Here is a 15,185-nt window from a genome sequence, read left to right on the forward strand (position 1 = left end):
GAATTGCAGCCAAAAGGGGGTCCTACAAAGTATGGACTCCGGGGGGGCCGAATACAAATGCTGCCACACTTTTCACAGAGTTATTTGTTACAAATGTTGGAAACCATTTCTCATTTTCCTTCCACTTCACAATTATGTGCTACTTTGTGTCGGTCCATCACATCCAATCCCAATAAAATATATTGACAGTTTTGGTTGTAACAAGACGAAATGGGGAAAATTTCAAGGGCTATGAATACTTTTTCAAGGCGCTGTATATGTAAGAAGGCCCATGAAGACCACCCAGAGACCAGGAACAAAGGAAAGTAAAAAAAAAAGGGTAGAAGAATAAAAAAAAATGTGGGGGGAGGAAAAGGGCCCACGACTGGGATTCTGTCAGGAACCCAGTGTCACCACTCCGCGCTCCAAGAGGCTATCACAGGAATGACTGGTGTTTCGAGGACATGGAAAAGTCAATCCAGGTAAAGCAGATGTAGCACCCTCTACTGTTAGCTAGGATTTTTGCTGTAAGAGGCATGCTAGAAGCGTTGGATGATTCAGCTTGGGAGTGAGGCAGTGAGGTTACCTCAGGAAAGGCTGGAAGGCTCTACATGTCAGGGCTTCAGGAGCCCTCACACTCTTCTAGAAACTACAGGAACTTCTTAGAAGAGGGGTGGAGGAGGGGAGGAGGCCTAGATTTGCATGTTTAAGGGAACTTGGCCAATCTTCAGGCAGGAGGCCGGGCATGGTGGCCAAAAACAACCCTCAAATGTGGGAGAGCCTGAGAGGGGAGTCAGGTGGAAGATGGACTGAAGGAAAGTGCTGGTGTGGAGCCTGGGAGGGAGCCTGCCCATAGGGCTGGTGCTGGATGGAAGGACCTCCAATGTACCACAGTCTCCTAGGTAGGACAACCTGGCAGCCGGGAAGAAGCCAACCAAGTGAAAGGTCTGAAAGCAGCTGCAACCCACCAAGATAACAGGACAGGACAGTGTGAGTTCTTCTACACCCCCCCGGGGCACAGAAGGGAGAGGGTGGTCAGGTGGAAGACCCAACTAGTTCTCCTCTACAGTAAGTTCTGGAATCCCTTACCCAGGGACATCCTCAGGACAGCTGGGTGAATGAGAAGAGGTTCATCTGGGGTCTGAGGAGGTACACCAGAGGGAACTTCAGTACTCCTTAAACAGACTGTTGCTGATTTTTGGTCCACATTTTGTACAGTGTTTGCTAAGAAGGTGTTGCAGTTCCTCGGGCATCCCATCTATGCCTAGACCCCAGCCAAGTTGTTAACCATCAATAAAAACAGTAAATTCAAGCTCAAGGACTGTTTTACTGTGAGAAAATGTAGAAAATGAGTGTTGCCTGGCTGTGCAGAGCTTAAGGGGACCCAATTCAAATCCAACGGCCCTCAATAGTGGTGGCGCTACACATATTGGACAAATTTCAAGTACCTCTCATATAAAGTGGCTGTTAACTCTTCCGCTACCCATTCCTTTGTGGAAGGTATGGTGGTTGTCTTCCAGTGTCTAGGGATCGGGGCACGTGAGGCAGCAATGAGGAAGTGAAAGGTACCCTTTTTAGGACGAGCTATGGACCCAGGGATGACTAAAAGCAGGGCCACCTCTGGGGTCTCAGGCCATGGACAACCCATAATCTCATGATGAAGACTACAGTTGGAGGTCCAGAAGGGCCATATGCGACCACCACATATATAGTAGGGTATAAGCTGATTCCCCACATCACCAGAAATGGTAACCCTCCATTTTGTGGAGGGTTACTGGGCTTCTATATCACCCAATGAGAAGTTTGTAGTTCTGTTCCTGTGTGTGGTTGGATGAGCTCATTTTAACCCCTTGCTGCCGCCCACGGTACATTTACTGCGGGTGGGTGGCAGCTACAGGCTAGGCAACATACCCGTACATTGCCGCCTGTTTCCCAGTTTTTTAGAGCACACCCCCTTCTAACCTCTGCTGTGATTGGACACAGCATGAGTTTATCAGCAGGTTTCAGCCAATGATTTCAGCTGTATACCTGCTGATCGGCTGTGGCCAATCACAGCACAGAGTTCTGTGTTTACTAACACACAGAACTCTGTACACAGAGAGTGATCTGGCTGTTTCTTCTCACACACAGTTAACCCCCTGAGTTCCCCTTGATGTTAACCCCTTCCACCTAGTATAGTGTACAGTATTATAGCTGATCACTGTATTAGTATCACTAGGGAAATCAGTGTCATTCAGTCAGTTAGTCCCTGCCGGTGTCTGTTAATGCCAGATTGCCCACCACACTATTACAGTCCCACTATAAGCTGCCGATCACCACCATTACTAATATAGCATCTATAGGTGTGTAAATTCCAGTATATATTCCATAGTTTGTAGACGCTATACCTTTCACACAAATCAATCAATATACACTTAATTTTTTTAAAATATATCCTTCAGAATTTTTTTAAAATATAAAAAAAGTCTTTTTAACATATATTTTTACATATATTTGTAAATGCATTCCAAAAATGTAGATTTGTATTTTTAAAGACATACAGTTAATTTGAAATGTATTTTTAAAAATATTTCTCATATACTTTGTAATAAAAACGCATTTCAACATACAGTGTGTGTGTGTGTGTATATATATATATATATATATATATATATTTCAATAAATAAATACATAAATATATATATATACTCAATATATTTCAATAAATAAATACATATATATATATTTATTGAAATATATTGAGTATATATATATATATATATATATATATATATATACACATATACATACATACATTCACTATATTTATATATATATATATATATATATATATTTATTTATTGAAATATATTGAGTATATATATATTTATTTATTTATATATTTATTGAAATATATTATATATATATATATATATATATATATATATATATATATTTCAATAAATACATAAATATATATATATTTTTTTCTCAATAAATATATATATAAATATATATATATATATATATATATATATATATATATATATATATATATATTGAATACGGCCAAAATTGTAGCATATAATATATGTCAAATATTTGGGGAGAATAGATTTAAAATATATTGCAAATATATTTTTCTTCCATATGGGAGGGAACAGAGACAAAAAAGATACACCCAACATCTTTCCAAATTGCTGTTCTGTTTATTTGGCTCAATTGAAGTTTTTTTATACACATGATTACATAGGTATCACATTAATATTACAATTTTTTTATGGTAACAAGGGGCGTTACATAGGCAGGTGAATTTCTAATCAGGACTTGAAAGAAGGCAAACGTAATCAAAACATTGTTAGTGCCGGGTGCAATACATAGGGGAAAACATACAAAACAGAATACAGTTTTATACAGAATTTACAATTTCTTTTACACTAAATACATGCGCCAGTCTAAAATTATTTCTTGTAACTTCAAAAAAATGCAGCAATTTCCTATATGTCCTAAAGTAATAAATAATTCTTTTTTTATTCAGACATTTGCTACTCTACAACTCTCTGTATATACCTTCCTTAGAGCCTTTCGTGTAATCCAAGCTAGGGAATTCTGGGAATACAAATGAATACCAAAAATAAGTGAGCATTGATAGTCACACAAAAAAAAAATTAAAATAATTCAAGTCCAAGAAAATGTGAATCAAATATTCATAAATTCAGAGTCCTATGAGAAGTTGTATGAGCTTCTTGTGGCAACCTGATCCCACTTCAAGCACCGAAAGTGATCCCAGAATTTTGCACCTTCCGCATGGTATTGACCCTCTGCTAGAGAAGCTGAAACAAATGTGTCTATTTGAAAATGTATTTTTAAAAATATTTTTCATATATTTTGCAATAAAAATGCATTTCAACATACAGTCTATATATATATATATATATATATATATATATATATATACACACAGTGAAGGAAATGCATATTTGCTCCCCTGCTGATGTTGAATGTTCGCCCCTCACACAGAAATGATCGGTCTGACAATGGAATGTTCGGTGTAACACTGAGAGACAGAATACAACAACAAATTCAGCAGAAATGCGTCTAACAAATGATGACTGATCTGCATGTTCATGAGGGAAAGAAGGATTTGATCCCCTTTCATTCAGCAGGATTTCTGGCTCCCAGGTGTCTCTCATACAGGTAACAAGCTGAGATTAGAAGCAGTCTCTTAAAGGGAGTGCTGCTAATCTCATGTTGTTACCTGTATAAAAGACACCTGTCCACAGGAGCAATCAAACCATCAGATTCCAAACTCTCCACCATGGCAAAGACCAAAGAGCTGTCCAAGGATGTCAGGGACAAGATTGTAGACCTACACAAGGCTGGACTGGGCTACCAAACTATGGCCAAGCAGCTTGGTGAGAAGGTGACAACAGTTGGTGCAATCATTCACAAATGGAAGAAACACAAAACAAGTGTCAGTCTCCCTAGGTCTGGTGCACCATGCAAGATCTCACCTCGTGGAGTGTCAATGATCATGAGAACAGTGAGGAATCATCCCAGAGCTACACGTGAGGATCTTGTCAATGATCTCCAGGCAGCTGGGACCACAGTCACCAAGAAAACAATTGGTGACACACTACGCCGACAAGGACTGAAATCCTGCAGTGCCCGCAAGGTCCCTCTGCTCAAGAAAGCACATGTCCAGGCCCGTCTGAAGTCTGCCACTGAACATCTGAATGATGCAGAGGAGGACTGGTGGGAAGTGTTGTGGTCACATGAGACCAAAATCCAGCTCTTTGGCATCAACTCAACTCGCCGTGTTTGGAGGAGGAGGAATGCTGCCTATGACCCCAAGAACACCATCCCAACTGTGAAACATGGTGGGGGAAACATTCTGCTTTGGGGGTGTTTTTCTGCTAAGGGGACAGGACAACTGCACCGCATCAAAGGGACGATGGACGGGGCAATGTACCCTCAAATCTTGGGTGAGAACCTTCTTCCCTCAGCCAGGGCATTGAAAATGGGTCGTGTATGGTTGTTCCAGCATGACAATGACCCAAAACACACGGCCAAGGCAACAAAGGAGCGGCTCAAGAAGAAGCACATTAAGGTCCTGGAGTGGCCTAGCCAGTCTCCAGACCTTAATCCAATAGAAAATCTGTGGAGGAGCTGAAAGTTCTAATTGCCAAATGTCAGCCACCAAACCTTAATGACTTGGAGAGGATCTGCCAAGAGGAGTGGGCCAAAATCCCTCCTGAGATGTGTGCGAACCTGGGGGCCAACTCCAGGAAACGTCTGACCTTTCTGATTGCCAACAAGGGATTTGCCACCAAGTACTAAGTCATGTTTTGTGAAGGGGATCAAATCCTTCTTTCCCTCATGAACATGCAGATCAGTCATCATTTGTTAGACGCATTTCTGCTGAATTTGTTGTTGTATTCTGTCTCTCAGTGTTACACCGAACATTCCATTGTTAGACCGATCATTTCTGTGTGAGGGGCGAACATTCCATTGTTAGACCGATCATTTCTGTGTGAGGGGCGAACATTCAACATCAGCAGAGGAGCAAATACGCATTTCCTTCGCCATATGTATCATGAACTTCCAACCGCAGTAAATTGTACACAGGGGTCACCGAGTAGATGCCGAGAACCAGCAAATGGACTATTCCGTGCCAACTGGGAAGCGCCATATTCTGTAGGTGGCGGGATCACTTTCACACATTTTTTTGGATTCCCGTTTTCTCGGAATTTTAATTTTTTTTTGTGAGATTATCGCTGATCACTTATTGATTTATATTGGTATTCATTTGTAGAACATTTTCTCACATCACAATGTATCATTAGCGCAGCCGATCTTCAATGTATTGCTTTGACCGTGTCGTATATCTCAGAGTATTGTTGCTGCTTTTTTGGGGGTTTTATTATTTTTGAGGTTTTTCCATTTTCTATATATTATGGAATTGTGGAACATGGAATTTCTCCAGGCCCCTACTGGTTTCTCCCATCCTCACCACGGGTTCCATAGATGTCCTCACATTGCTTACTAAACCCTGCTGAGTGTCGGCTACAGAGAACACGCGTGTGTGGTTGGTCTGCCATAAATTCTCAGACAACTTTTATCCAGGAGCTCGTTGATTGGCTTCACACGGAGCCCCGCCTACAACTTCCTTGGCAGGTTTAGCAGGCTGCTCTTCTTCTCGCCCTCCCGAGTGGTGTACACGCTGGGCAGATGGAAAGGCTCCTTCTTTGTCTCGGGGGAATTGAAAGGACAAACCTTGAGGTGTTCAGACATGGAGATGTCATTGAAGGTCCACCGATGGACCGGAGAGAAGAGGCTGCTGAAGTTCCAGACCTGGAGGAAGAGCAGACAGCAAACGTGAGGAACCCGACTGGAAGTCAGGAACAAACCCAGAACCTTCACCACAAGTCATCATAGGATCACCACCAGAGCAACACCCTCTGTCATACGTGTACACCCTATGTCACATGTTTACACCCTATGTCATACATGTACACCCCATGTCACACATTTACACCCTATGTCACACATGTACACCCTCTGTCATACGTGTACACCCCATGTCACACATTTACACCCCCTGCCACACGTTTACACCCCCTGTCACACGTTTACACCCCCTGTCACACGTTTACACCCCCTGTCACACGTTTACACCCCCTGTCACACGTTTACACCCCGTCACACGTTTACACCCCGTCACACGTGTACACCCTCTGTCACACATGTACACCCTCTGTCACACATGTACACCCCCTGTCACACATGTACACCCCCTGTCACACATTTACACCCCATGTCATACATTTACACCCTATGTCACACATGTACACCCTATGTCACACATTTACACCTTATGTCACACATTTACACCTTATGTCACACATGTACACCCCATGTCACACATGTACACCCCATGTCACACATGTACACCCCATGTCACACATGTACACCCTATGTCATACATTTACACCCTATGTCACACATGTACACCCTATGTCACACATGTACACCCTATGTCATACATTTACACCCCCTGTCACACATTTACACCCTATGTCATACATTTACACCCTATGTCACACATGTACACCCTATGTCACACATGTACACCCTATGTCACACATGTACACCCTATGTCATACATTTACACCTTATGTCACACATTTACACCTTATGTCACACATGTACACCCCATGTCATACATGTACACCCCATGTCACACATGTACAACCCATGTCACACATGTACACCCTATGTCACACATGTACACCCTATGTCATACATTTGCACCTTATGTCACACATGTACACCCCATGTCACACATTTACACCCCGTCACACATTTACACCCCCTGTCACACAATGGAGATCTGTGCATTCTGAATAGGATGCTTTGATGCGACACGACGCACGCTGATACACAGCAAAGTAATGGGCCCTAAAGGGGGATTCTGTATTCTGCAAACTCTGTTTCTTCATACTTCAGAATTAGTTACATTACACAGCAGAGAGTGAGATATTGTCATACAGCTTTCATAATAGTGTGCCGAGCCATGACATACGTGTATTGTATAGCAGGGAAACTGTATTAGTAGTAAACATGACAATTGGTTCCCACATGGAAGAGAAATAGATTTGAAATATACTTTAAAAATATTTTATCCAGATATATTGCCATATATTTGAAATACTACAATTTTGGCCGTATTCAATATATTTCAATATATATACTGCATGTTGAAATGTGTTTTTTATATATTACAAAACATATGAAAAACATTTTTAAAAATATATATATATTTTTTTTAATTTTCTTGAAAACATTTTTGACATATAAATAAGTCATTTTTACATATACTTGTAAATGCATTCCAAAACTGTAGATTAAATGTATTTTTAAAGACATACAGTATATTTGAAAATGTATTTTTAAAAATATTTTTCATATATTTTTTAATGGAGACGCATTTCAACATACAGTATATATATATACACACACACATGTATATATACATATATATATATTTACTTATTTATTGAAATATATTTTGAAACATATGTTAAAATGACTTTTTTATATGTTAAAAAAATCTGAAGAATATTTTTAAAAAATATATACAGTGGGGCAAAAAAGTATTTAGTCACCACCAATGGTACAAGTTCTCCCACTTACAGAGATGAGAGAGGCCTGTAATTGGCATCATAGGGAGACCTCAACTATGAGAGACAAAATGAGAAAACAAATCCAGACAATCACATTGGCTGATCTGGAAAGAATTTATTTGCAAATTATGGTGGAAAATAAGTATTTGGTCACCTACAAACAAGCAAGATTTCTGTCTCTCACAGACCTGGACCTTCTTCTTTAAGAGGCTCCTCTGTCCTGCACTCATTACCTGTATCAATGGCACCTGTTTGAACTTGTTATAAGTATAAAAGACACCTGTCCACAACCTCAAACAGTCACACTCCAAACTCCACTATGGTGAAGACCAAAGAGCTGTCGAAGGACACCAGAAACAAAATTGTAGACCTGCACCAGGCTGGGAAGACTGAATCTGCAATAGGCAAGCAGCTTGGTGTGAACAAATCAACTGTGGGAGCAATAATTAGAAAATGGAAGACATACAAGACCACTGATAATCTCCCTCCATCTGGGGCTCCACGCAAGATCTCACCCCGTGGGGTCAAAATGATCACAAGAACGGTGAGCAAAAATCCCAGGACCACACGGGGGGACCTAGTGAATGACCTGCAGAGAGCTGGGACCAACGTAACAAAGGCTACCATCAGTAACACACTACGCCGCCAGGGACTCAGATGCTGCAGTGCCAGACGTGTCCCCCTGCTTAAGCCAGTACATATCCGGGCCCCTCTGAGGTTTGCTAGAGAGCATTTGGATGATCCAGAAGAGGATTGGGAGAATGTCATATGGTCAGATGAAACCAAAATAGAACTGTTTGGTAGAAACACAACTCGTCATGTTTGGAGGAGGGAGAATGCTGAGTTGCATCCAAAGAACACCATACCTACTGTGAAGCATGGGGGTGGCAATATCATCCTTTGGGGCTGTTTCTCCGCAAAGGGACCAGGATGACTGATCCATGTACAGGACAGAATGAATGGGGCCATGTATCGTGAGATTTTGAGTGCAAACCTCCTTCCATCAGCAAGGGCATTGAAGATGAAACGTGGCTGGGTCTTCCAACATGACAATGATCCCAAACATACCGCCCGGGCAACGAAGGAGTGGCTTCGTAAGAAGCATTTGAAGGTCCTGGAGTGGCCTAGCCAGTCTCCAGATCTCAACCCCATAGAAAACCTTTGGAGGGAGTTGAAAGTCCGTGTTGCCCAGCGACAGCCCCAAAACATCACTGCTCTAGAGGAGATCTGCATGGAGGAGGAGATCTGCATGGAGGATGGGCCAACATACCAGCAACAGTGTGTGCCAACCTTGTGAAGACTTCCAGGAAACGTCTGACCTCTGTCATTGCCAACAAAGGATATATAACAAAGTATTGAGAGGAACTTTTCATATTCACCAAATACTTATTTTACACCATAATTTGCAAATAAATTCTTTCCAGATCAGCCAATGTGATTGTCTGGATTTGTTTTCTCATTTTGTCTCTCATAGTTGAGGTCTCCCTATGATGCCAATTACAGGCCTCTCTCATCTTTGTAAGTGGGAGAACTTGTACAATTGGTGGCTGACGAAATACTTTTTTGCCCCACTGTATTTTTAAAATAGTTTTTCATATATTTTGTAATATATGAAAAAATGCATTTCAACATTCAGTGTGTGTGTGTGTATATATATATATATTTTTTTTCTTTAAATATATTGAATACGGCCAAAATTGTAGTATTTCAAATATATTTATCTTCCATGTGGGAACCAATTATACTGGATGTCTTTAAAGATACATTTAATCTACATTTTTGGAATGCATTTACAAATATAAGAAAGTAATTTTAACATATATTTTTACCTATATGTTAAAAAAAATCTAAAGAATACATTTAAAAAAATACTTATTTTCATATATTTTGTAATATATGAAAAAACATATTTCAACATCCAGTATATATATATATATATATATATATATATATACTGGATGTTGAAATATGTTTTTCATATATGTGTGTATATATTGAATACGGCCAAAATGGTCGTATGCAGTGTATATATGTGTATATATATATATATTGAAATATATTGAATACGGCCAAAATTGTATATATTTTGTGATTATATAAAAAATGCATTTCAACATGCAGTGTTTATATATATATATATATATATATATATATATATATATATATATATATATATATATTTTTTTTTTTTTTTTTTTTTTTTTTTTTTTTTAAAATATATTTTGAAATATATTTTGAAATATATTTTAAATATATTTAAAAAATATATATTTTAAAAAATATTTTCCATATATTTTGTAATATGTAAAAAATGCATTTCAACATGCAGAGTGTGTATATATATATATATATATATATATATATATATATATATAATTTATTTATTTTTTTAAATATATTGAATACGGCCAAAATTGTAGTATTTAAAATATATTTTTCTTCCATGTGGGTTCATATACATAAACCAGAGTGTTGTTGAAGAAACAGGCTGATCCTTAGAAAGTTTCTAGGGACATAATGGGAGTGCATGACTAACCAGCACCGCTTAGGACGGCTGAAGTAGGAGAGTTATGCAGGCCATAGACGGTTCGTTTATTGGCCGATTTTTCAACCGAAAAACGAAACATCTTTCGTTCTGTAATCCGATGTTGCCACCAATGATTTCGAAACTCAGCCGTTTTTCACGAATTTTCCAGCATGACCGATAAACGAAATGAGGAGGAACCACAAAAATCGGCCGATGCCACTGCCCCACTAACAGTGCGAAAATCGTCCGATTATTCTTTCGGATGAAAAATCGGCCGATTTTCGAACCATCTATGGCCTGCATAAGAGTATTCCAAAGTGCATTTTTCATTTGGAATTTATAGAAATGGGGAAGATGAGGCCAAGGATGGAAGAAGAAAATGAGAGAGAATGGGGAAAGGGTAAGAGATGTAAATAGGGAGCATCAGGGTTGAAAAGTAGGAAATGGAAGGTGGCGAAGAGGCTGGGAGATGAGGGGAGGGAGGGGCTACCAGGGAGATGAGGGGAGGGATGGGCTACCAGGGAGATGAAGGGAGGGATGGGCTACCAGGGAGATGAGGGAATGGACGGGCTACCAGGGAGCTGAGGGAAGGGACGGGCTACCAGGGAGCTGAGGGGAGGGACGGGCTACCAGGGAGCTGAGGGGAGGGACGGGCTACCAGGTAGATGAGGGGAGGGACGGGCTACCAGGGAGATGAGGGGAGGGACGGGCTACCAGGGAGATGAGGGGAGGGACGGGCTACCAGGGAGATGAGGGGAGGGACGGGCTACCAGGGAGATGAGGGGAGGGACGGGCTACCAGGGAGATGAGGGGAGGGACGGGCTACCAGGGAGATGAGGGAAGGACCGGGCTACCAGAGAGATGAGGGGAGGGATGGGCTACCAGGGAAATGAGGGGAGGGACGGGCTACCAGGGAGATGAGGGGAGGGACGGGCTACCAGGGAGATGAGGGGAGGGACGGGCTACCAGGGAAATGAGGAAAGGGAAGAACAATGGGAAGCACAGGATTTCCCCTGAATTCTGTGATGAGAGGACAACAGTGTGGGTTCAGTACAGCTGAGCATTAGGGCTTTACTCCGCGCTGAGAAGGTGACCGCAGTCCAGTAGAACCAAGGTCAAAGGTGGATTTCACAATATGAGAAGAAAGGATAAGGTCTTCCATTCTCCTGATTTCCTTCACCTTATTGAGCCACATGGGCATCTTAGGTGGGGAAGAGTTTTTCCATTTCTGGGAGATGCAGGCCTTCAGGAGTGCATATGACATCATGATCTCCACCTCCTTTCCACTCTGCAAATGCCATTGTGATCTCCACCTCAGCCAGTCAGGGGAAGCCTTGTATTCATTCACAACCACTCAAACAAAACACTTACCTTTTTCCGACACCTCCATGAACTTCCACCATGAGAATAAGTCTTCTTCTCCCAGAGGAGATGGACCATCCCCCTCTCTTGCAATAATGAGGCACAGACATCTCTCATGAGGGTAGAGACTTGGGAAAACTGGCAGAGACTGAAGCTGTCCAAGAACCCACCAATGTGTTGTAGAATCTCAAGTGGAAGGTTGGAGAGTGAGTCTTTGCTCTTTCCTCGATTGCTCCTTGAAAGGTTGGGTCTTACTCCCTGATACAGACTGCAGTCCATCAGTGGCTTCACGGCAAACGTCTTGAGCTGTTTGCTGTAGATGACCTGTGACCTCACTCCTGCAGGACGAAAGCGATTTTGTAAAAAGGTGCAGCCCAAGTAGGAAAGTGGGCAACGTTGCTGGAACCAGCCACCAAGACTGGACTGTATGTCACAATGGGCATTTTTATAATGTGAGGAGAACTCATCTCTACGGAAGAAGAGTTGGCACGAAAAGGTGAAGGACGAATTGCTCTTGTTATGTCTGCCACATACACTCTCACTCAGAATATCCAGTTTAAGACCCAAATGTCTCATTTCCTTTTCGGTAATAAGATCCCATAAAACTGTTCTTTTAGTGAAGGGATCTTGACCGAAATTATAAGTTTGAGTTCCAAAATCGATGAGCAGCCCATCTAGGGCCTTCATCTGTGACACCTCGTGACCTTTAAGCTCCCTCTCCAGGGCACACATCAAGATTGTATAAATAGTTTTAGCTTGTGACAAGTCTTCTTCTGGAAGGCCAAGGTCAGATGTGTCCACCAATTGCTCACCTCTCTCCTTCTTGGGATTCTCTTCCCCGAGTTGGGCTCTACGGCCACAGTAGCTTGTTGGTATTTTGAAGGTGCACACAGTCTTTACCGTCTGGGCTTCCAGGTTTCCGTACACAAAGTCCTTCTCTTTGGGAGTGCATGCCGCCATCTGTCCAAATCGGATAAGCATGCTGCCATGGTGCACAATGTACATGTTGTAACTGCCGCAATCCACTTCATTTTTCAGTCTTTCCAAGACCCCCTCTTGCCATGGAGCAAGGCCAGTCTTCTCCATTTGCTCCAGATATCTTCTATTGCATTCATTGTCATCTTTGCCCTCATTAGTTTCTGGATTTTTCCCTTCTGCATCTGGTTTGCCACCCGGTGCTTTGCTGGTTCCAGCTGATGCACTGGTGCTCTGATCACCTGCTTTCTCTAGATATTCGGATGCTTTCTTCTCTTTGCTAAACATAGCCTCCCACTGGAAGAAATTACCAAAATCATTGTCGAGTTGACCCCGAGCCAGAGCTTCTCGCTCAAACTGAGTCAGGCCACCAGGTTCCACACCGTTGGCTACATTTGATGATAGATTACTTCCTCCAACAGCACCGGCTTCCAGGTCTTCCTCAGGCCTCGACAAGTTTATTGTGTTTTTAGGGTCTTCGGAGAGTTCTGGAAAAAGTTCCGCCAGTTTAAGAGATCTAAAGAGAATCTTTTGATCCCTTAGCGATAAGGCCAAGTCCAGGCATTCCTCACTTTCTTCCTCCTTCAGAAGATTCTCGTAAAGCGTTTGATCATGATCTAGAATGGGCCATCGGTTCCAATCCATGGAACAGCAGACCACACTAGCTGGGCAGACCTTGAGGTGCTTGGCCTGCTTACACCTATTCATATAGAATGGGCATCCAAATACTGAATTGAGGCACGGCACCCATTCGTTAGGGCACAGCAGTTGATGTTCCTCCTCCTTGCACATATGGAAAGTGGCGCCGCAGTGCGAGGGGCAGCTTATCATCACACAGGAGACACCAGTGTTGATGGGAGCTTGGCATCGTTTGCTGAAGCAGTTCTGGCAGTGCCTGTGCTGACCAGAACGTGGCTTTGTCGCTTTCCCCTTTCAAAGAAAACATATATTGGTAAGTCGGTAAGGGAAGACCAATCTTTCACACAATTTGAGATACAATTATCGATTAAAGCTGATGCAATATTATATGGCGAAACTCCTGCCCCCAGCTTCAGTATGGTTTTTTGGATGACCTGGACCTAGCATCAGATATTTGTCTTTGTGTGGCATGCTAAGTACGGGTCTGGAAGACTTCCAGCTGCTGTATGTATTTACAGTGAAGGAAATGCGTATTTGCTCCCCGGCTGATGTTGAATGTTCGCCCCTCACACAGAAATGATCGGTCTAAAAATCGAATGTTCGGTGTAACACTGAGAGACAGAATACAACAAATTCAGCAGAAATGCGTCTAACAAACGATGACTGATCTGCATGTTCATGAGGGAAAGAAGGATTTGATCCCCTATCATTCAGCAGGATTTCTGGCTCCCAGGTGTCTCTCATACAGGTAACAAGCTGAGATTAGAAGCAGTCTCTTAAAGGGATTGCTGCTAATCTCATTGTGTTACCTGTATAAAAGACACCTGTCCACAGGAGCAATCAAACCATCAGATTCCAAACTCTCCACCATGGCAAAGACCAAAGAGCTGTCCAAGGATGTCAGGGACAAGATTGTAGACCTACACAAGGCTGGACTGGGCTACCAAACTATGGCCAAGCAGCTTGGTGAGAAGGTGACAACAGTTGGTGCAATCATTCACAAATGGAAGAAACACAAAACAAGTGTCAGTCTCCCTAGGTCTGGTGCACCATGCAAGATCTCACCTCGTGGAGTGTCAATGATCATGAGAACAGTGAGGAATCATCCCAGAGCTACACGTGAGGATCTTGTCAATGATCTCCAGGCAGCTGGGACCACAGTCACCAAGAAAACAATTGGTGACACACTACGCCGACAAGGACTGAAATCCTGCAGTGCCCGCAAGGTCCCTCTGCTCAAGAAAGCACATGTCCAGGCCCGTCTGAAGTCTGCCACTGAACATCTGAATGATGCAGAGGAGGACTGGTGGGAAGTGTTGTGGTCACATGAGACCAAAATCCAGCTCTTTGGCATCAACTCAACTCGCCGTGTTTGGAGGAGGAGGAATGCTGCCTATGACCCCAAGAACACCATCCCAACTGTGAAACATGGTGGGGGAAACATTCTGCTTTGGGGGTGTTTTTCTGCTAAGGGGACAGGACAACTGCACCGCATCAAAGGGACGATGGACGGGGCAATGTACCCTCAAATCTTGGGT

At 42.2% G+C, this 15,185-nt stretch overlaps 1 protein-coding gene across 1 annotated transcript; it reads right to left on the bottom strand.

Moving 5' to 3' along the window:
* Nucleotides 1-3,147: 3,147 nt before the first annotated feature.
* Nucleotides 3,148-14,205, bottom strand: LOC149440070 (F-box only protein 40-like). The gene is made up of 2 exons (XM_089658971.1): nucleotides 12,043-14,205; nucleotides 3,148-6,312 (listed from the first exon to the last, which is right to left on the bottom strand). Exons 1-2 carry the CDS (start codon nucleotides 13,837-13,839, stop codon nucleotides 6,118-6,120), a joined length of 1,992 nt encoding a protein of 663 aa, XP_089515097.1. The 5' UTR covers nucleotides 13,840-14,205; the 3' UTR covers nucleotides 3,148-6,117.
* Between the last annotated feature and the right edge of the window lie 980 nt (nucleotides 14,206-15,185).

This window comes from Staurois parvus, unplaced genomic scaffold (genome assembly GCF_062004578.1).
Source record: "Staurois parvus isolate SC_StPar_1 unplaced genomic scaffold, SC_StPar_1.0 ptg001117l, whole genome shotgun sequence".
Lineage (NCBI taxonomy): Eukaryota > Metazoa > Chordata > Amphibia > Anura > Ranidae > Staurois > Staurois parvus.